We start from the raw sequence: 24044 nt of genomic DNA, 5'->3' as shown, positions 1-24044 counted from the left end.
GAAAGTGCTAAATTCCTTAACTTGAGATGTCTGTTTTTCTTTAATTAATAGTAATCTTTTGATATTCTGACAACCTGGTCTCCGTTTCACACACTCCTATGTGTCTGACTCCTGCCTTACCTCTTTGGAGCAGTCCCTTAGAGCAGTCTGAGAAGCTGCATCCCAGGCCTCAATCCTCAGTTTTGTCTGCCAAATAAAATATAACTCTCAACTTTTAGGTTGTGCTTTTTTTTTTAGTTGACATACTCTACAGTTAATGGCCCACCAGAAGCCAGGGTGTTTCTTTTAAAATACCTACCAGGCCATGCTCTCTTCTTCTGAATACCATTTAATACTTCTTTCTTACTGCATTTTGAGCAAAATGTAGGTGCCCTCCTGACCTGTAAGGTCAACTTAAAGGTCAAATGATAACTTTCCTGAATGCCTATGTCCTATGGCTCTGTCAGTTTAAAAAAAGGTACAACCTAAAAGTTGAGAGTTATATTTTATTTGGCAGACTTTCTTAGGACTTCAAGTCTGGCAGACAGTCTTTCAGATAAATGCTGAGAAAACTGTTCCGAGGAGGAAGTGGGGGAGCCAGAATGTATAAGAGTTTCTGCAGCAACACCAATATTTCCCAAAGTTGTATTTCAGATTAATTCCTTCAACTTAGTTTTAATCTGTCTCCCACAACAGACTGGAAACAAAACAGAATGATATCCATTTTATAGTATTTGTCACTGCATTCCCAGCACATGACACATAATAAGAACTCAGTAAGCATTTCTTGAATGGGTGGATGGTGAGGCAATAATTAGGATCTCAGATCACAGTTAAGCTCAGTTGTTAAATGAATAATTGATTAGTGACTCTGTTAGTTTCATAGGACTACTGTAACAGATTACTGCAAACTTCAGTGGCTTAAAACAAACAGACATTTATTCTCTCACAGTTCTGGGGCCCTATGTTCAAAATCAGCTTCCCCAGGGCAAGACTAAGGTTCAACAGAGCCATGTTCCAACCCGAGGCTCTGGGGGAGAATGTGTTCCTGTCCAGCTTCTCTGACTGCCAGCATTCCCTGGCCTGTGGCTCTGTCACTCCAGTCTTTAAGGCCAGCATCTTCAAATCTCTTTCTCCTCTGTCTTCATATCCCCTTCTCTGAGTCTGAAATCTCCCTCTACTCCTTCTTGTAAGATACCTGTGATTGTATTTAGGGCCCACCTGAATAACTTGTATGTATTACTGTGCTCTAGCCACCATACAAAATACCACAGGCCGGGTGGCTTAGAAAACAGAAAAATTATTGTCACGCTTTTGAAGGCTGAAAGTCCCAGATCAGGCTCCAGCAGGGTCCAGTTTCTGGTGAGAGCTCTCTTCCTGGCTTACAGACAACTGCCTTCTCACATCTTCACATGGCCTTTCCTCTGTGTGTACACATGGGAGGGGTAAGGGGCAGTTAGAGAGAGTTCTCTGATCACTTCTCATGGACGCTAATTCTTCTTTATGACTGCATTTAACGTCAATTAACTTAATAGAGCTGGAGAAGGGAATGGCTACCTGCTCCAGTGTTCTGGCCTGGAGAACTCCATAAACTATAGTCCATGGGGTTGCAAAGAGTCAGACATGACTGAGTGACTTTCACTTTCACTTTTCACCTTAATAGAGGCCCCATCTCGGAATACAGACACACTGAGGGTCATGGCTTCAATATACAAATTTGCTGGGGGTTGGGGGGGTGGTGTGTGCACAATTCAGTCCATAGCACCCAGGCTAATCTATCATCTCAAAATCCTCAAACACATCTGCAAAGACCCTTTCTCCAAGTAGGGTAACTAAGAGTCACAGATTCCAGGGATTAGGATGTAGATGTAATTTGGGGTCCACTTTAAAGCTTAACATAATGAGGGAGCAAATTGAACTGCTAAACTTACATATACTCATAGCTGCTCAAACATGATTTGTGTCAATGGGGAGTAGTTGCTCACAATTAATAAACAAGGTAAAGCAGAATAGGAATTTATAAGGACTTATGTAGTCACCATTGTAGGAAAACTTAAATAAGCCCAGACACTGAACTTATAAGCCAGGGGGTTATTATTTTCATTGCCAAAAAAGCCTTCTCTCCATATGGATTGATTGTCACACTCTTCTTTTAAGTTGCCAATTCTATAAATGCATTTGCAGTTCAACTTGATTCGTGTTGAACTTTTCAGAAAGAGTTACTGAAGAAGGTTTTTATATCTATCTTTGCTTTAGCATTTACTCCCTCTGATGTAAAGATAACAATATAGCTGACATTTATTGAACATTTGCTGTGTGCCAAGCACTGCACCAAAAGTTTTATATATGTATTTAATTTAATGCTCACAACAGGGAGGTACTATTATTATCCTTCATTAACTGATGAGAACTCAGAGGTGTGGAGAAGTGAAGAACTTGTCCAAAACCATAGCAAGGAAGTGTCAAACAGATATGCAAACCCCTACATTCTGACTCTAGAGCTCATATTGTGAATTGCCACTTGATTTTGCCTGGCAGTGATGGTTTAGTTGCTAAGTCATGGCTGACTCTTGCATCCCCCTGGATTGTAACCCACCAGGCTCTTCTGTCCATGGGGTTTCTCAGGCGAGAAGAGTAGAGTGGGTTGCCATTTCCTTCTCCAGGGGATCTTCCCGACCCAGGGATCAAACCCATATTTCTTGCATTGCAACTAGATTCTTTATCACTGAGCCAGCAGGGAGCCATGATATTGCCTGGAAAATATCATTAAACACTCCATTTCAAAAAACTTACCATGGGAATAAATTGTTATAAAAATTCACATCAGCATCTAGACCTTTAGTATAACAAATTTTTGCACTGTTAATTGTATTAGGGTTTTCCAGAGAAATAGAACCAATAGGATGTCTGTGTGTGTTTGTGTATCTATCCTCTCTATCTCTACATATTCCTATCTATCTACCTTCCTATTTAAAGAGATACAGAGATGGATTTATTTTAAGGAAGTGGCAAATGCCATTGTATTGGCAAGCTTGAAATCTGAAGAGCAGGCTGGCAGGCTGGAGTCCCGGGGAAGAGTTGGTGTTGTAGGTTGAGTCGAAAGATACAATTTCTACTTCCTCAGTGACCTCAGTGACCTCAGTCGAAAGATACAATTTCTACTTCCTCAGTGACCTCAGTCCTTTATCTCAAGACATCAACTGAGTGAAAGAAGTCTATCCATACGATGGGGTTAATCTACTTTAATCAGTGTCTACTAATTTAAATGTTAATTCCATCTAGAAAATATCTTCATAGAAACATCTAGACTGATGTTTGACCAATATCTAGATACTATGGCTTAGCCAAGCTGACGTGTAAAATTAACTCTCTCAAGTCTATGTCCTCTCAGCTTGGCACTCATATACACACATCTCCTTAAATCATACTTAATCTCAACACGAAGACAATAGCAAAGTCATACTTTGGCCCACCATGACACAACTAGCCTGCACACAACTGAAAACACACTAACCTTTTCCCCAGAAGAGGACGAAAACAACTTGGGGAATGTTCACTCTTCTCCTTGACATCCTGTTAGTTAAATACTAAGATGTAAAGTCAATACATCTTATCTGATAAGGGGATAAGGGAAAGGAGAAAACAAAAATATTTTATACAGACACACACACAGAGACAAGCATATTTAAAACGAAACAAGGAGTAAATACTCATGACAATTACAGTCTTTATTTCTGTAACTGATCATATTACTGTAGCTGGAACTTACAACTACCTTCTTCCAATATCCATTTTGTACTCCACTTGTTTCAGCAAGTATCTCAGCTGACCCTGTGGTTCTTTACCTGGTGGGGTGACCTAATGAGCCATCAAATGGCCTTGTTGTAACTGAGCCTATAATTAAACATTCCCACAACCTTATTGCTCTTCAGTCCCTAAGTCATGTTCGACTCTTTGTGACCCCCATGGACTGTATCACACCAGGCTCCCGTGTCCTCCACTATCCCCCAGAGTTTGCTCAAATTCATGTCCACTGAGTCGATGATGCTATCTAACCGTCTCATCCTCTGCTACCCTCTTCTCCTTTTGCCTTCCATCTTTCCCAGCATCAGGGTCTTTTCCAATGTCTTGGCTCTTTGCATCAGGTGGTTGAAGTATTGGAACTTCAGCGTCAGTCCTTCCAATGAATATTCAGGGTTGATTTCCTTTAGGATTGACTGGTTGATCTCCTTGCTGTCCAAGGGAGGCCCAAGAGTCAACTCCATCATTACAGTTCGAAAGCATCAATTCTTTGGTGCTCAGCCTTTTTTATGGTCCAATTACCCACAGACTACTGCCCCTTTTATTCCACTTCCAACTTGGCTATGACGATCTTATTTTGCTGGACTGCAGACAATAGAAATCTGCGTGAAAGAGGATTTCTATCACTTCATCAAACCAAGTGAAAATGTCTGTTTGTCATATAAAAGATAGTGTCAGGAATCCATTTTTAGCTCCTTATTGCTGTACTCATGTGTGAAATTACCCACAGGGGAAGAGATTTGTGTATAAAAGAACCCTTATTGGCCTTAGATGTGATTGGCTGCACAGATTACACTGCCAAATGAATTGGTTTTGCAAACCAAACAGAAGGCACCATAAACTGAACTCAGATTACAGTGGGGGTATAGGCTTGACATGAGTGACAGCCTCAGGCCACGGAGAGGCAAGGGCCCTGGCTGCTGCTTCTCTCCTTAACAATAAGATTCTTGGAGGGTAAGTTTGTTTCCCAAATATTTAAACCTTAGTGATGTCTTAGTTTTCTGATATGGATTGAAAGACCATTTGGCATTTTAACTAAGGCACTTATTAACTTATTTTCTGTCTTGATTAGATTAGCAAGAATTTGGGGTTATTTCTTTTCTCCCAGTTGGAGAAAGCATGTGGAACCAGGCTTGGAGGTCAGTATTCTTAGTCCTTAAAAACAACCAATTTTGGTGTCTGTCATGCGCCATGTCACATTTAATATTTTCTGTGCTATGACTCAGGATAAAGAAATATTGCAAAATGTAGCCAGAGAAATTTAGCCCCCCCTTTTTTTTTCCTTTAAAAAAATGAAGAAAAAAGAAGAAGAGGGAAAAAAAAAGGAGACAAGAGTAGGAGACAAAGCAATAATGAAGCAGATCCAAAGAATTTGAAAAAGCTCGGGCCTTTGTGGGTAATTTATTTCCAGCTCAGTAAACCCAGAAGCAGAACTTTTGCATTTTTAGTGCCCTTAATAATAATAAAAGTGATCTCGTTAGGTTAGGGCAAGAGCCAAAATTAGGAGGTCAAGTACCAGCGTGTTTATGTTGGTGTTTCTGTGGAGGCAGGTCTGTCTAGTTTCCTTGCCCTGAATAGCAGCTGGCTCAGGCTCAGGAGCAATAGATCAGAACCAGGCAGGGCCTTTTGTCACAGGATCCCAGTGAGGACACAGTTTGCAGCCTGCCCAGCAATGGCCAGCTGCCTCTGGTTCTCTCCCTACCATTCCACTCCCAAGTTCAAGGTGTGGTCTACAGACCCTTGAGATTCACATAGCTGCTAAGAGACGTGTCGTCATTGATAATCCATCTTCTCCGTCCTGCCCCAGCACACTCAGAAGGTCAGCTGTGGTCCTCAGGGTCCACCTTTCAAACCACATATCAAGTGGGGACTCAAGACCTTGGGCTCCTCAGGCAATTTAGTTATGAAACCCAATTTTACCTATGCATAATATTGGGACTTAAAAATTCCACGGCAGCAGCATTATCATTAATTATGATTCATTCTTTTGATTGGTATTTTGCCCAACTTTGTCACTGATGAATCTTTAAACTACCCTGGTACTTAAGATCTCCAAACTATGAAATCTGGTTCTGTTTGAAATAGTATTGGTCTTTTTTGTTTGTTTGTTTTTTGGTCTAGAAATCTCGATTAGATGTGCCAGTAGCTTTATCTTTATATATGCATTTCATATCACAGAGAGTGGTAGTACTAGGGAGAGGAGCCTGTGCTTTACGTGCAGAATATTCAGGACAGTTTCACAAATTTAATGAAGAGTCTAATTCTTCCCAGGCATAACTTGCTGCTGGAAGTATGGAGAAGTGCCAGTCTCCATACACAGAAATTCTTCCCAGCAGCTATTAAACTTCCCCTTTACCAGCCTGTGTGTGTAACCTCCGTCATTCCATTTACCCATGGTTGCATTGAAACTGCTAAATTTGCAGATTCCCAGACTCTACTATCCTAGGTATTTTCTAATTAAGAGTTTAAAGTGTGGAAAGTGGGGGCTTTCCTGGTGGTCCAGGTCTTAAGGCTCCATGCTTCCTGTGCAGGGGATGTGGGTTCAATCCCTGGTCAGGGAACTAAAATTCCACATGCCTCATGGTGTGGCCCAAAAAAACCAAGTTTTTTAAAAATCCAATTAAAAAAATTTTTTTAATGTAGAAAGGTTTGATTATATCTGTATCTCTTTAAAAGATGAATAAGAACTAGAGAGGATATGATTATTGTGGCCACATATTCTTTATGTACCTGAAATACCTCCATGTCAGAAACCATGTCTAAGACCTAGAAATATCCTTGAATTCATTTCTGAGCAGCTTCCTTACGCAGTTGAAAAACCAGTTTCAACTCTTAACCATTCTCATCTTTCCATGGCAGGCTCATATCCACTAGAGCCCCTTTGTTTGGTCAAGGCAACTAGTCTTTTGAAGTTTTACCAGTGATGTTGTCCTTGAGCTATGAATGCTCAAACTACCACACAATTGCACTCATCTCACATGCTAGCAAAGTAATGCACAAAATTCTGTAAGCATGGCTTCAACACTATGTGAACCGTGATCAGATGTTCAAGCTTGATTTAGAAAAGGCAGAGGAACCAGAGATCAAATTGCCAACATCCGCTGAATCATCGAAAAAGCAAGAGTGTTCCAGAAAAACATCTATTTCTGCTTTATTGACTATGCCAAAGCCTTTGACTGTGTGGATCACAACAAAATGTGGAAAATTCTTAAAGAGATGGGAATACCAGACTACCTGACCTATCTCCTGAGAAATCTGTATGCAGGTCAAGAAGCAATAAATAGAACTGGACATGGAACAACAGACTGGTTCCAAATAGGAAAAGGAGTACATCAAGGCTGTATATTGTCACCCTGCTTATTTAACTTATATGCAGAGTACATCGTGCAAAATGCTGGGCTGGATAAAGCTCAAGCTGGAATCAAGATTGCTGGGAGACCTCAGATATGCAGATGACACTACCCTTGTGGCAGAAAGTGAAAGAGGAACTAAAAGCCTCTTGATGAAAGTGAAAGAGGAGAGTGAAAAAGTTGGCTTAAAGCTCAACATTCAGAAAACTAAGATCATGGCATCTGTTCCCATCACTTCATGGGAAATAGGTGGGGAAACAATGGAAACAGTGACAGACTTTATTTTTAGGGGCTCCAAAATCACTGCAGATGGTGATTGCAGCCATGAAATTAAAAGACACTTGCTCCTTGGAAGAAAAGTTATAATCAATCTAGACAGCATATTAAAAAGCAGAGACATTACTTTGCCAATAATGGTCCATCTAGTCAAAGCTATGGTTTTTCCAGTAATCATGTATGGATGTAAGAATTGGACTATAAAGAAAGCTGAGCGCCGAAGAATTGATGCTTTTGAACTGTGGTGTTGGAGAAGACTCTTGAGAGTCCCTTGGACTGCAAGGAGATCCAACCCACTCCATCCTAATGAAAATCAGTCCTGAATACTTATTGGAAGGACTGATGTTGAAGCTGAAACTGCAATACTTTGGCCACTTGGTGTGAAGAACTGACTCATCTGAAAAGACCCTGATGCTGGGAAAGATTGAAGGCAGGAGGAGAAGGGGAACGACAGAGGAGATGGTTGGGTGGCATCACCGACTCAATGGACATGAGTTTGAGTAGACTCCGGGAGTTGGTGATGGACAGGGAAGCCTGGCATGCTTCAGTCTATGGGGTCGCAAAGAGTCAGACACAACTGAGCAGCTGAATTGACTGACATGGTATTTCCTTCCTCCACTCTTCATATGTAGCCTTGGAACCACAGGAGGTGATTGTTGTCCTGTGCTCATCTACCATACATGAGAACCCTTCAGGGATGGTGTTCTCTCAGGCTACTCAGCTTCTCTCAAGAAAAGTTCAGAATGTATTTGGATCATTGATGTTCAAAGTGGTTATTGGTATAATTTAATTATTGTCTGCCTTGTTTGTTACTATTTTCTATTCCTTGCCCTTGTTTTTTGTTCCTATTTTTATGTTTCATTCCTTTTTTGCCTTTTGTCATCTTAATTAAATATTTTATATCATTCAAATAAATTAAAGTAAAAAAAATTTTTTTTAAGAAAAGTTCACAAGGCAGGACCTATCAGGTAAGCCATAGTGGTTCTGAGGTGTGTGTGTTGTGTGTGTGCATACACACACTTAGACAAAGAGAAAAAAATACATGTTAATGAATATAGAAAAGAATTATATGGGGGGATGGCTAATCCAAGTTTTTCAGTCCTGTTTCCTCCTAGCTATTGAGAAATTTTCTTTTCCTACATCTTTTGTCTTTCTAATTGGACCTGATTTTCTCCCTCTTTCCACTTGTATTTTCACTAAGCTTCCTCAGTTCTACAGTTCAGTCACTCAGTCATGTGCAAGTTTGCAACCCCATGAACCGCAGCACGCAAGGCCTCCCTGTCCTTCACCAACTCCCGGAGTTTACCCATACTCATGCCCATTGAATCGGTTGTGCCATCCAACCATCTCATCCTCTGCCGTCCCCTGCTCCTCCTGCCCTCAATCTTTCCAGGCATCAGGGTCTTTTCAGATGAGTCAGCTCTTCGCATCAGGTGGCCAAAGTATTGGAGTTTCAGCTTCAACATCAGTCCTTTCAATGAATATTCAGGACTGATTTCCTTTAGGATGGATTGGTTGGATCTCCTTGCTGTCCAAGGGATTCTCAAGAGTCTTCTCCAACACCACAGTTCAAAAGCATCAATTCTTCAGTGCTCAGCTTTCTTTATAGTCCAATTCTCACATCCAAACATGACTACTGGAAAAACCACAGCCTTGACTAGATGGACGTTTGTTGACAAAGTAATTATCTCTGCTTTTTAATATGCTGTCTAGATTGGTCATAACTTTCCTTCCAAGGAGTAAGCGTCTTTTAGTTTCATGGCTGCAATCACCATCTGCAGTGATTTTGCAGCCCCCCAAAATAAAGTCAGCCACTGTTTCCACTGTTTACCAATCTATTTGCCATGAAGTGATGGGACCAGATGCCATGATCTTCATTTTCTGAATGTTGAGCTTTAAGCCAACTTTTTCACTCTCCTCTTTCACTTTCATCAAGAGGCTCTTTAGTTCTTCTTCACTTTCTGCCACAAGGGTAGTGTCATCTGCATATCTGAGGCTGTTGATATTTCTCCCAGCAATCTTGATTCCAGCTTGTGCTTCTTCCAGCCCAGCGTTTCTCATGATGTACTCTGCATATAAGTTAAATAAGCAGGGTGACAATATACAGCCTTGACGTACTCCTTTTCCTATTTGGAAGCAGTCTAACTGTTGCTTCCTAACCTGCATACAGGTTTCTCAAGAGGCAGGTCAGGTGGTCTGGTATTCCCATCTCTTTCAGAATTTTCCACAGTTTATGGTGATCCACACAGTCAGACTTTGGCATAGTCAATAAAGCAGAAATAGATGTTTTTTCTGGAATTCTCTTGCTTTTTTGATGATCCAGTGGATGTTGGCAATTTGATCTCTGGTTCCTCTGCCTTTTCTAAAACCAGCTTGAACATCTGGAAGTTCACGGTTCATGTATTGCTGAAGCCTGGCTTGGAGAATTTTGAGCATCACTTTACTAGTTGTGAGATGAGTGCAGTTGTGCAGTAGTTTGAGCATTCTTTGGCATTGCCTTTCTTTGGAATTGGAATGAAAACTGACCTTTTCCAGTCCTGTGGCCACTGCTGAGTTTTCCAATTTTGCTGGCATATTGAGTGCAGCACTTTAACAGCATCATCTTTTGGGATTTGAAGTAGCTTAACTGGAATTCCATCACCTCCACTAGCTTTGTTCGTAGTGATGCTTCCTAAGGCCCACTTGACTTCATATTCCAGGATGTCTGACACTAGGTGAGTGATCACATCATTGTGATTATCTGGGTCATGAAGATCTTTTTTGTACAGTTCTTCTGTGCATTCTTGCCACCTCTTCTTAATATCTTCTGCTTCTGTTAGGTCCATACCATTTCTGTCCTTTATCGAGCCCATCTTTGCATGAAATATTCCCTTGGTATCTCTAATTTTCTTGAAGAGATCTCTAGTCTTTCCCATTCTATTGTTTTCCTCTATTTCTTTGCACTGATCGCCGAGGAAGGCTTTCTTATCTCTCCTTGCTATTCTTTGGAACTTTGCATTCCAATGGGTATATCTTTCCTTTTCTCCTTTGCTTATTACGTCTCTTCTTTTCACAGCTATTTGTAAGGCCTTCTCAGACAGCCATTTTGCTTTTTTGCATTTCTTTTTCTTGGGGATGATTTTCTTTTTCTTTTCCCTGTCTCCTGTACAATGTCACGAACCTCATTCCATAGCTCATCAGGCACTCTATCTATCAGATCTAGTCCCTTAAATCTATTTCTCACTTCCACTGTATAATCATAAGGGATTTGATTTAGGTCATGCCTGAATGGTCTAGTGGTTTTCCCCACTTTCTTCAATTTAAGTCTGAATTTGGCAGTAAGGAGTTCATGATCTGAGCCATGGTCACCTCTATAAGTTAGACCTAAATTGGATTTAAATCTAAACCTTTCCTTCTCAGATAGATGCAGAAGCTGCAAGTCTCATTCCCCTGAACCCCACTTTCCTAAGAAACCCACTAATAACTGTTCTTTTCCAGGTCTTTCCTTTACCTCTCACAAGTGATCGTTTCTATTTCTGTTGAATCTTTGTGCTTTTAGAGAGAAAACTGCTGTATGTCTCTCTTTAAGAGCTAAGAGAATCTTTTAGCTTTTCATTACCTATTAAATCACAATTAGTTCTGATCATCAATAGGTCCAAGTGGGGTCATTGAACAAAAATAATCAGAGCCCTACATCAGGAACCTTGTAAAAGCCATGTTACAAAGAGGCATACATCGTTAAAAGACATCTTTTGACGTTCATGCTCCAGGAAGGAAGGAAAAGCCAGGTCCTCCTGGAGGTAGTTGGTGCACACATCCAGTAAAAGTAGAGCGTTAGCCCATGGTCACTTCATAGCCTCCTGCACAGCTCTCTGAGGGTTGCCCGAGTTCCTCTCTGCTCACCCCTGCCATTTTCTAGTCAATATAAAAAGAATGCCTCCTTTAAAAATTGTCCTCTTAAAGAAAAAAAAAATCGTCCTCTTCCTCCCATAATCTAGTCAGTATATTTGTAAAAGTACATTGAAATGGCTTTCAAACCATGTGGTTTTCTATTCGTATAGATTTAGGCCCATTAAAGTAATTTGATTATTAAATCTCAACTTAGATGTTTAATACCAAAACTAAAATGAAAATGTGGCCTGTCCCTAATTGATGTGCCGAATGTCCCATTTTTGTTGGTGTTTTAGTCGCTCAGTTGTGTTCGACTCTTTGCGACCTTATAGACTGCCCCCCAGCTCCTCTGTGCATGGAATTTTCCAGGCAAGATACTGGAGTGGGTTGCCATTTCCTTCTTTAGGGGATCTTCCTGACCCAGGGATCAAACTCACTTCTGCATTGGCAGGCAGTTTTCTTAGCACTGAACCATCAGGAAAGCCCAGATGTCCCATTAGCTAACAAGTAATTGGCTAAGAGCTAGATTTCATCTCTAGTTGAAGATAGAGAGATTTATGTAGCCTTATCACCAGTCCTCCAAGCCACCCTCTTCTGGAAAATGGCTTATTCCAGTCAGATTGCTTTCGGCAACACCACAGATATTCTCCTTATGTACAGCGAGTACTTTCTGATCCTTGTTAGCAAAGGGACCTATCAAAATGGAAAAAGGCAAGAGGAAAGTCAGCAGCATGTGCAGTATGCTAGTGAAAAAGGGTGCATCCTTGTGCAACTTCTCAAAATTACAAGTCAGATAAAATGCAGGCAAAGTGCAGCATTTCTGATGCTCATATGTGGACCACAGCATCTTCTGATGGGCCATGATTGACCTTGGAGAGGCTCACAGAGTATACTGCAAACAGCAGCCCATATTCATACATGAAGCAGCAAACCTCCACCTGAAACTCACCACATCTGTCACTGGGAGATGGCTTTCTGGGAAGTAGGCCTGAGTATTTCTTTGCAGTTAACAAGTAAAGCAGCCTAGAATATGCAGACTTTCTGTTTGTTTGACTGCTTTTAAAACAAACAAACACTCTATCAGGATAAGTACAGCATCCAGAACTGAGGGTCATCCTATTCAGTCAGTTCAGTTCAGTTCAGTCACTCAGTCATGTCTGACTTTTTGCAACCCCATGAATCGCAGCACGCCAGGCCTCCCTGTCCATCACCAACTCCCAGAGTTCACTCAGACTCACGTCCATCGAGTCCGTGATGCCATCCAGCCATCTCATCCTCTGGCATCCCCTTCTCCTCCTGCCCCCAATCCCTCCCAGCATCAGAGTCTTTTCCAATGAGTCAACTCTTTGCATGAGGTGGCCAAAGTACTGGAGTTTCAGCTTTAGCATCATTCCTTCCAAAGAAATCCCAGGGCTGATCTCCTTCAGAATGGACTGGTTGGATCTCCTTGTGGTCTAAGGGACTCTCATGAGTCTTCTCCAATTAGGTACACCTAATAGGGGTAATATCAATCTATAAAGAAAAAAGGAAAAGGAAACTTTTACTTACCTTTTAAAGTACCAAACCTTTTTGTAGTTCTTTTTAACATTCAATATTTATCCAGATTAACCATAATCCTTTCCTTCCGGATCCCTTTTTGAGCTTGTGTGTTAAATGAAAACTTTCTCTCCTGACTATTAATAAAACCTCTTGATGACTTCCAAGACACCTCTGTCATATAAAATTCCTTTCTGCCTGTATTTTGAACTATTTTAGTGTGAATTCTGTTTGAATTAAATAGAAATGCATTGCAAGTAAGATATGTGTTGCCATTTGAAAGCTGTGTCCCAAAAAAACTCTTTGTATTGGATTTATCATTCAACTTAATAGTTCCATGTCTCAAAAGTGATTGGTTCAAGTAGTATTTTTTTTCACACTGGCAAAGACATTAGCTTTACAAGAAATGGCTATTAAAATCTTTATCATGTTAATCAAGTCAGTATATAGGAACCAAAATCAGAAATTGAGAGAAATTCAAACCTTTCTCATACCCTGTATCAGATCCTTTCCTGTCCCTACATTATTTCAGTTGCCAAAGATTGTTCACTTCAAGTTATGAAACTTCCTCTGTCAACTCTCTGATCAGCAGTCTACAATCTTCTACCAGACTCGCCTTCTGCATTGCCCCTCCCAATTCATCATCTTATCACTCTCCCCTAATTGATTTGAAGGGGAGTGAAGATGATGACTTTTGGGGTCAATGATTAAGGATCACTACTACAACTTCTCTCTCAAGGAGTCTCTGTTTAGCATTTTATGTATGAGAAATAATGCTGGATTGAGTTGAAAGCCAAAACATTTGAAATCCACTATTGGTACAGGCTGATTTTTTAATTGTTTCTTTCTTTAGTATGAAACTTCAGTTAAATGCATTAATTCATTCAAACTGTAAACAAAGAGCAAATAAAACTTAATAGATATGGAAATGGCAACCCACTCCAGTATTCTTGCCTGGAGAATTCCATGAACAGAGGAACCTGGGTCTGTAGTCTACGGGGTCGCAAAGAGTCGGACACAACTCACAACACACACACACACTATGCCAGACTCTGCACTTGACACTGGTCAAGAAAGACACAGTCCTGTAGTCAAGAGCCTATAAAAGAAAGGCAATTTAATCAATGATTATATAAAAATATGGTAACACTGATACATACAGTCATTGATGATAACAAAGGAGCCAGTGTAGATTGAATAATATTAACAATGGAGTCAATGTAGATTGAATCCTCACTGTGATGTAGGCACTAGAATAAGTGCTTTATATGCTTTACCTAATTTTATCCTTATAACCACTCTATACAGTAGGTACAATTATTATTCCCACTGTACTGATAAGGAACTTGGACCTGGAAAGAAACTTGTCCAAAGTGACAGAGAGGAGTGGAGCTAGGATTTGAATCCGGTTTGTGGATGGAATGCAGTTCTAATCTCAGAGCCCCATTCTTAATCTCTCTGCCTCCATCTGCTGCAACAGAAGCAGCCTCACACCCAAAACCTCCCTTGCAAGTTTCTCACTTGAAACTGGAGATGCATGATGGTTTTTTGAAAATGAAAGTCAGTATCAAAATATTTGAAATGTTGCTGTTAGGAACAAGCTCATTTCATTTGTTGAAAGTGAAGTGAAAATGTTAGTCACTCGGTTGTGTCCGACTCTGCGATACCATGGACAGTAGGCCACAAGGCTCCTCTGTCCATGGAATTCTCCAGGAAAGAATACTGGAGTGGGTAGCCATTCCCCTCTCCAGGGGATCTTCCCAACTCAGGAATCAAATCTGGGTCTTCTGCGTTACAAGCAGATTCTTTGTCTTCTGAGATCATCAGGGAAAGTTTCAAGTAAAGGATGAAGCTCTTCAGTCACTCAGTCATGTCCAACTCTTTTCGACCCCATGGACTGCAGCACTCCAGGCTTCCCTGTCCGTCACCAACTCCCAGAGCTTGCTCAAATTCATGTCCTTTGAGTCGGTGATGCCATCCAACCATCTTATCCTCTGTTGTCCCCTTCTCCTCCTGCCTTCAATCTTTCCCAGTATCAGGGTCTTTTCCAGTGAGTCAGTTCTCATCAGGTGGCCAAAGTATTGGAGTGTCAGCTTCTGCATCAGTCCTTCCAATGAATATTCAGGACTAATTTCCTTTAGGATTGACTGGTTGCCTCTCCTTGCAGTCCAAAGGACTTTCAAGAGTCTTCTCCAACACCACAGTTCAAAAGCATCAATTCTCTGGCACTCAGCTTACTTTATGGTCCAACTCTCACATCCGTGCATGACTACTGGAAAAACCATAGCTTTGACTAGATGGACCTTTGTCAACAAAGTAATGTCTCTGCTATTTAATATGCTGTCTAGGTTTGTCATAGCTTTTCTTCCAAAGAGCAAGTGTCTTTTAATTTCATGGCTGCCAGTCACCATCGCAGTGATTTTGGAGCCTAAGGAAATAAAGTCTGTCAATATTTCCATAGTTTCCCCACCTGTTTGCCATGAAGTGATGGGACCAGATGTCATGGTCTTAGTTTTTTGAATGTTGAGTTTTAAACGAGCTTTTTCTCTCTCTTCACCATCATCAAGAGGCTCTTTAGTTCCTCTTTATTTTCTGCCATATGTGTGGTATCATCTGCATATCTGAGGTTATTGATATTTTTCTCGGCAATCTTGATTCCAGCTTGAGCTTCATCCAGCCTAGCATTTTGCATGATGTGCTCTGCATATAAGTTAAATAAGCAGGGTGACAGTATACAGCCTTGATGTACTCCTTTCCCAATTTGGAATGAGTCTGTGGTTTCTGTTTCTTCTTGACCTCCATATTGTTTTGCTACCATCTTATTTTATAAACAAATTCATAAAGAAAAAGAATTATTTTCATTGGGAAAATCTGAATTAATCAAGTTTAGTGAAGCTGTAATAAGCTGAATCCAGTATACAAGCCATCTGAGGAAGTATTATCATATGACTGTGATTGATAAAGGAATTAAAGGCAGTGATGCAGGCTCTGGAAAGAAAATCAAAAAGTGATCTTTAGTCTTAACTACCTTGCTGGTGCTAAAAGAGAGAGAGAGTAAGATAAACAACAAAATATTACAGCAAGGACTTTTAGCCACATGAATAATTTTTCTATCTGCCATTTTCAAAACTGCCTTTCCCATTATTGAACATTGTGGCGTAGTGGTAAAGAATCCGCCTGCCAATGCAGGCGACACAAGAGACGTAGATTCGACGTTTGAGTTGGGACAATCCCCTGGAGAAGGAAATGTCAAGCCCCTCCAGTATTCTTGCCTGGGAAATTCCATAGACAGAGGAGCCTGGCAGGCTACAGTCCATGGGATCCCAAAGGGTCAGACAACTGAGCACACACACCACACAGCCATCTTATAACATTGCAACTTTATAGACTCTCTGGATCCTTTTCCTATTTTCTTCCAGCTTCCAATTAATTTTTTTTTTACCAGTTTCTCCTAGTTTTAGTAAAGTGAAAGTATTAGTCACTCAGCAGTGTCTGATTCTTTGTGACCCCATAGACTATATAGCCCACCAGACTTCTCTGTCCATGGAATTCTCCAGCCAAGAATACTGGAGTGGGTAGCCTTTCCCTTTTCCAGGGGATCGTCTCGACCCGGGGATCAAACCTGGGTCTCCTGCATTTCGGGCAGATTCTTTACCATCTGAGCCACCAAGGAAGCCTGGTTTTAGACTATGAGCATGAAAAAATAAAATAGGAAAAGCAAATCTGGCATGGCAGAGTATCTCTTTGACAAGCACACCCTGGGGAACAGTGATAATGAAAGCCAAACCTCCTCAGCCTGGCTTCCTATAGCCACAGGGGTGATGTCCCTGGTCACCAAGCCCGTACATGCGTATTTGTACTGCACCTTTTCTATAAGTTGTACCAAAATGTCTACTTAAGTTCTTTCCTTAGTACCATTCCCTCAAATAAAGTAATTGGTACGCCTCCCCCAAAAGGAAAATCAAATTGATTCTTTTTTCCAAATGGATGTGTAATTGGGAAGGGTTAATTTTAAATCCATACTGGCTCTGCTTCTGTGACTTTCACTCTTATTTTGCTGCTTTTGTTATTATAGGCATACTTAACGGCCTGCCTCAGGGAGCCTGCCTGCCCCTCCTCCTCCTGGCCCTTGGGCTAGGATGCCTTTGCTTGGTTCACAGGGAGACAGCCTGACCCACCCACCTGTGAAGGACTGTGACTTTCCTGAGTTCTTTGTGTGGGAAATGGCGCCCCTCATCTGCTGCTTACTGGAGTGGCTCAAAAGTTCACATTTGGAGAGCTAGAATTGCAGATAGATAGCTGTGGCATCTTTGTTTGTTGACGTAATAGCAGATATTCCATTTCATACCACCAGTGAAATGACTGTAAGGAAGTGAAACTCACAATCCCCCTGCCTGAGGCTTGCCACTCTAGGAGACATTTGCAAGAATTAAATGGTCATTTTTACTCTATGTCCTAACCTTCCCCCATCTCTGATCCATAGAAGAACCTGGCATCCGGGCCCCGACAAGATGGTTATCTCAAGCCATTAGTCTGCCATCTTCTGGGTCAGCTGGCTCTCCAAAGTTGTATACCTTGCCTCAAGATCTCAGCACTCGGATTTATTAGCTTATAGTGCAATGGGCAGAGCGAGCTTGGACTGGGTAACAGATGCAGGATGTGGTCAGGACTAGGACAACAGCCATCAACTACAATGAGAATCAGCATGCCATAAGTGCACTGTATTATTATTTTCTATCTGTACCTCTGGTTCTCCACTGAGACTATTCAATCTTTGGTAGTAAGGACAATATGTTTTCATTTCTGTTTCCTCAGTACATAGTTGAATGTTTGATACAGAGAAGGCATGGAAGAAACTAGTGGATGAATGGAGTGAATGAATGAATGAAACAACAGAAATGGCAACACTCACATTGTTACCATGGCAATACTCATAGTGTTACCTACCTCTCTCCCACTGACTACTCAAGTAATTCCATAATAACTACTCAAGAAGGCCCAGAAGGTACAGCTTTTTTAAAAAACACATGCAAATTCTCAGAGAAGTTGTATACACCAATATTTTCTTTCTTTTTCTCCACAAAACTCTGAGTTGTCAAGCAGTAGTTTAGAAACACAACACTGTATATCCATTCCTGTTTGGTTTTGGTTTTAGATTAGTGGAGCAAGAATGAAAGGGTATACTATTTCTTTCTATCCAAGGATAATCTAATCTTGCAAAGACAGTTACCAAAGTCAATAACAATTCCTACTCAGAAGACAAATAGTGTTTGAATTGGATTAAGGTGAAAGGAAAGTGCCTGCTGCAGCTGTGTCAGTGAGGGACTCGGTGTTTATGGCTTCATTACAACCTTAAGTGGTGTATCTATATTTCTTCTGTGTTTAATGAAGCCACAAACAACCAACTCTTTATTGAGTGATACTGGAGAGTTTTTTGCTTTTAACTTGATGTATTTCAATTCGTGATTAACTAGCTATCCCACATCGGGTAACTCGGACGGGTGCTTTAGAGACAATTAGCTAAATGTTCCTCTGTGTTAGCCACAGAATCAAGAAAAAAGATAAGGAGAATCAATAAGACCAAGCCAGGGTAGAAGAGAACATTCATCTTCCATCAAGATCATTGGTGGACTCATCAAGCTGCCTGTCACGAGAGAAAACGGCTCCACTCCGTCTCTCTCCCTCTCACTCCTGTGTACGTAGTTCGGCTCTGGCTGCTAAGTGACTTGGCTGTTGTGTTGTTCAGTTTTCAGGACTGTATCTCCTGTCTTTCTTCACCATCCTCCTCGGGCTGGTGCTCTACTCGTCCACCTCCACGTACATAGCCCAGGACCCCCGGGTTTACAAGCAGTTCCGCAACCCTTCGGGACCCGTCGTGGACTTACCAGCCACAGCTCAGGTGGAGCCTTCGGTCACCTACACCAGCCTGGGCCAGGAGACCGAAGATGAGCCCCACGTGCGTGTGGCCTAGGATGACACCCTCCCTGACCACTGAGGACACCTCCACGGCTGTGTGTCCGCCCGTCATCTCTGTTTTGTACATAGAGAAAGGTATTTATTAGGTGCAGTTTACAGAGGTGGACTGCAAGGTAGCAAATCCGAAAGCCTGTAAGAGGCACACGCTAAACATCCCTGGAGATGCAGGCTCTGATCCACCTGGAGGGATGCCTACCTAGGGTGTATCCTGGTCACACACACACATACACCACCACCCCCCATCCACATTAATTACTGTGAAAATGTTTGAATCAAAAGCAAGTATTACTGTTTGTATGATTATGGTTACTGTTATGATAGCGACTTTCAGGAGGAGGTTTTGTACTCCTGATGGGAACTCTCGCCAGACCCACATGTAGTTAGCATCACTCCCACTTTTCTATGGCAAGTCACTTTTTAAGAATCACACTTTATTTTTGTGCACCTTCTCTGAGTGCTGCATGCCACAGGAGCCCCACCCTGCGACGCTTCCTTATCCTAGGCACCTGGGGGCTCATGGTTCCCTCTGTTACCTGTTGGATCGCCTGCTCAATATGTATTTCGTGCTGTGACCCTTGTGGGGAGTGGCAACTGACCATATAATTCTCTATTCTAGGAATAGATATAAAACAAACATTTTAGCCTTTTTATATTTCAACCTCGGATTACTCCAGGCCATTGCCTTTCTGTTGCAACTCATGATTCTGCTAATCAAGTCCTTGTAATAACAGGATAAGGAATGTTCCATTTCTGTGGCTTATGGGAAACCCCAGAGTAATATCACTTGTGCTTAGGGTACTGTCTTTTTTAAAAAAATCTTTCTGCCCCTTCCTATGTTCCCTCTTCCAAAAAAAAATTTAATTTTCCTTTTCCCCCTAGATTTCTTTAGGGTAGATCAATATGGAGATCAATCAAGGCATTGGAAAAAGCCATGGTCCTCTGCCCTTTTGTGTGACACCCTTTTTGAAATATACCGGCATGGAAATTATCTTGATTGTGGGATATCATTGGTTGTCTGGCCTCCCAACAAAGTCAGGGTGCTGCTGTGGCACAGCCTCTGACAACAGCTCATCTGATATGGCCATTGTGTAGTAGTAAAAATCTCACCAATGAAAAGTCTGGCATTTTTGGTCATATTTGGCATCCATTCGATAACAGAATGTATCAACACAGCATTCTTATGGATACAGAGAATATTCCAGGGTCCTGATAGGGCTTTGAGGGGTATGTCACTAATCTAATTTTGTCGCCTTTACAATAGCTCTTTCTTCAAACGCAGAAAATCAAGAAACACCACAGAGCTCTGTGATTTACAGTAGATTCTCTTTTTCCCTATCAGTACATGCACTAGTCTTTACGTTTGGCTGGCTTCAGTATCATTCAGAAAGATCCTCGACAGAGTTACAGGATTTGTAAAGGAAAAACAAGTGTTTATGAAACTTTGGGCAATTCAAACCAGTTCAAGTTAAGTAAGCAAAGCAAAACTCCAGTGGGGTCTCTGTAAGGTGGAGAACAGATTGCAGCTTAGTCAGGATTCCCATACTGGCCTGAACAAGTCCTAAATAGACCTGCAAAAGTGTCCCATGCTGTCAGTCAGCACCCACGTGGCACCTCTGTCTGCCCTCTACCCTGGGGACAGGGAGTCCTGCCTTGGAGTTGGAGCAGACAAGTTATCTTTCCTGATATGCAAATTGTATGCTCATCTCCATTCAGCCCGCTTAGAAGCCTGTTTTATTTCTAGTGAAAAAAATCAACACTAAAGCTGTATCAAATCAAAAGAACTTTGCCAATGTTTGCTCTCTGCTACCTGTCAAACCAATTAAATACCTTTCTCTGACTATTTTGTCCATTCAGATCTGAAGACCTTTAAAGACTGGTTTTATTTTTGTGTTTATGTTCCTTTGGTTTGCATAATTTGTCTGATTTATTGCATTTTTAGTATTTATTTTCAGCCAAATATTTTCATCTTTTTTTGTTCATTTTTATGACACTAATTTGTAGACGCTTAGTAAAATCTTAAGAAAAATAAGTGGATGAAAGTATTTCCAAGTCAACTCAGTGGATGCAAATTTTTTTTTTTAATTTCTAAAAGGTTTGCAATCAATGGATGGCTACAGGTTGCCATGTGAATCGTTTCCTAGGATATTTTAACTGACTCCAAATTGTATGGAAACCAAGTGTGAATGTTAAGGTGAATTCACTGTATACCTTTTATCATCCCATGTCCTTGTACACAAGACTTTCGTGTCACTGGGGTGCCTCACCGTGTTGGTTCTTCTCCATTTAGAAAGGCTGATAACATACTCGAATTGTCTGAGATTCATCCCATGAATCAGGAGTTCCAGATTGGCCTTTTGGGGAAAAAAAGACAATAGCAAGAAACAAACTCTTTTTCTGTGTTAAGACATCAACCCTTTGGGAATGGGGTAGGAAATGGGAGTAGGACGTCATTAACTCTAACTGTTTGAGTTTCTGGAATTTCATAACCTCAGTAGACACCAGCAAGAATTTCAGCTTTTCAATCTACCATAACTCTCTCTTCCACAAATAAGACTTTAGCAATTTGTATAGAATTTGGCTGGGTAAGCAAACCATAGCTCTCCTAAGTCTCGCTCGAGATAAGTGGTGGTCCTCACTTACTCCATGACAACTTGCACTGGGGCTAGCGCTCACCTTGGTCACACCTTCCCACAGCTCCACACTCTGAAATACACAACCAGGTAGACCAAGCAAAGGAAAAATTGGTACCACTGTGTCCCATGAAAATGTTTCAATGTTTAGTTTAGATATTGCTAACTTGTGCTATTAACCTTTTGACAAGCGTGTAGTATTGTTCGTTTGGGGTTTGTTTTTGATTTGTAACCACTTAGTAGTCCCCAGCTAGCTACCAGTACAGATTTTTACCCCATGGGTAGGATTCTACTGTCAAGCCACATAAATAACAAAGCACACTAATCCCAACACTGCAAATGGAAAATATGAACCAAAAAGGGAAATTGACACCAATAAGTTGAACAAACTCTCCATTTTTGATATTTGCATGCTCCCCTATGGACTGGCTGTGGCAATGTAATGCCTGTATAATGTTTTCAAATAAAAATAAATGCTTTATGAAAGCACCAAGTTCTTGGTTTTCTTGAATGTTTGTCTGCTCTATGACAACCGGGGAAGCAGCTCTCATGGGATGCTAGAAATAGCAACGAAAGTAGATAGCAGGGTACATGTCAAAATAAAAATCAGAAAGAAAATATTTCCAAATTAGGAAGGGCACAGTTGGTCTCAGAGCTGTAGCTTCAAAAAGCCAAATTAAACACGTTTGTAATTTGCAAAATTAATTATTTGATGGGTGCTTAAGGAGACAGCGGCTACAACCTCTAAACCCACATTTAAAACATATGTAGGGCAATTATAAATTTACCCTCAAGAAACTGTTTCTCATAAAGAAGAAAGTTCTTTGTATGCTGCCCTCGGCACAATGCCAGGCATAAAGAAAGAGCACGACATTTATAAAGCAGGGCTGTTTATGTTTCTGCTCTGAACTTACACAGTATTGTCATGGTTACTTCTCCACTAACTGTTGTTGTTTAGTCCCCAAGTCATGTCCCACTCTTGTGACCCCATGGACTGTGTAGCCCGCTAGGCTCCTCTGTCCATGGGATTTCCCAGGCAAGAATACTGGAGTGGGTTGCCGTGCCCTCCTCCACCACTAACTGTAGTCATCCAATAACCCTAAAATACTTAGAGATGATGGTATATAAATTTATACTTTTTTATCATTCATGTTCATAATCAGATCTCAAAAATTAAATGAGCTGAAAGACTGTATGTCAGAGTTATATATTTAAGATCTTTTTAAAAGAAAAACTCATTTTGCAGAAAAAAAGGAACAGTCGCATACAGCCTTTATAAAGGACTCTTAAGGAGAGATCCATTGTGATCTGCTTCTATAAATAGTATAGTACAAACAGCGCTTAACAAAAACAATGTGACTCAGCTTAAAAATAGCTTTTTCCTTGAGAAATTGAACTCTTTCTGTAAAGTATGGCTTATTTTTATTTAGTAAACTCTGTGATCAAAGATGAAATACAGTTGAACTTCAAGTCTAGTCTGTGTCTAAATGTCCAGCAATTCTAAATGATTAGAGTCCATTAGTATACACAGTAAACATGCATCTCACATTTAGATTGTGTTCCCAGCGAATTATCATTTTCTTAAGAGAAGGAACTTGGTTTCCTAAATGCTTGGAAGTTCTTACAAAGGGAAGTTAAGGCTGTACTTGAATGGTTTTTGTGATGATTAGCATGAAGAGAAGGAGAAACATGTCAGATTCAGCATAGGACCTGTTAAGTGTAACCTTCTCTTGATGTTTCACAGGAAGACAGATTGTCACATCTGCAGTAAGGCGGGCCTGGAATCAGATCCAACTAATCTCTTTTCAGGTCCCCCATGCAAAACAGGGAAGTCTCTCATACATCTTTTTTTTTTTTTAATGGAATCTTACTCCTAAATCAAAAACAGAAAGTACAAGGGTAAGATATGTATTACAAAATGTTCCCCTTTTTCCTTCTACTTCTGTTAAGTACTTTTTTTTTTGGTAAAATTCCTATTCCTGGAAAAGCAGAAATTATGAGATTCACTTAAATCACCCTTGAATTTTTTAACAAACCTTTAAAAAGTTAGGCTGTTCCTTCAGGTTGACTTTGGGATAAAAAACAACACAGTGAAGCTCGTTTTTCACTTGCAAATAGTGTCTTTGAATTCATAACGTTGCTTCTTAATTATGTTCACTGTTCTTTTTTTCTTCTCTTCTTTTTTACTTTGATTTCTTTTTTTCTCTTTTTTTCCCTGCAAACGTAAACAGAGGGTTCACTATGGGCCACCTACTCAGTCTCTGCCCTTTATTCTCTATGTGGTCAGAAATGTTTAATTCAAAAAAAATTATAATACAGCTGGAAAGCCCCATACCTACCAGATGGCCTTTCATTAGTGCCTGAAAGGCCAAGGCATTGCGTGTCACTTTTTAGACAGCCAGGCGAGTCTCCTCCAAGCACTACTGCAGCCTGATTAACAAGGGAAACTAATGATCAGAGGGAGGAGGTCCCTGGGGACAGACTAAAATTAGGGGCGTCCATCTGGGTAGACAAAGGCCTGGTGTAGATGAATCTACAAAAGCATGAAAATGAGCTTGCTCACCAGGCTTCAGCATTAGAGCTGGGAACCATCCCATAATGCTTGAAAGATAATTTCAGAATGGAT

The 24044-nt window shown here is 40.8% G+C and overlaps 1 protein-coding gene across 1 annotated transcript in view; it reads left to right on the top strand.

The window, feature by feature from the left end:
- Positions 1-21911, top strand: part of SLC35F1 (solute carrier family 35 member F1) — a 423236-nt gene extending 401325 nt beyond the window's left edge. The window contains exon 8 of the mRNA XM_015472798.3: positions 18559-21911. Within this exon, the coding sequence (XP_015328284.2) occupies positions 18559-18783 (225 nt within the window). The 3' untranslated portion in view covers positions 18784-21911. The remainder of the gene's footprint in view (positions 1-18558) is intronic.
- The last annotated feature ends 2133 nt before the right edge of the window (positions 21912-24044 follow it).

Source organism: Bos taurus, chromosome 9, assembly GCF_002263795.3.
Source record: "Bos taurus isolate L1 Dominette 01449 registration number 42190680 breed Hereford chromosome 9, ARS-UCD2.0, whole genome shotgun sequence".
Lineage (NCBI taxonomy): Eukaryota > Metazoa > Chordata > Mammalia > Artiodactyla > Bovidae > Bos > Bos taurus.
This window is presented reverse-complemented; position numbering and strand designations above follow the sequence as displayed.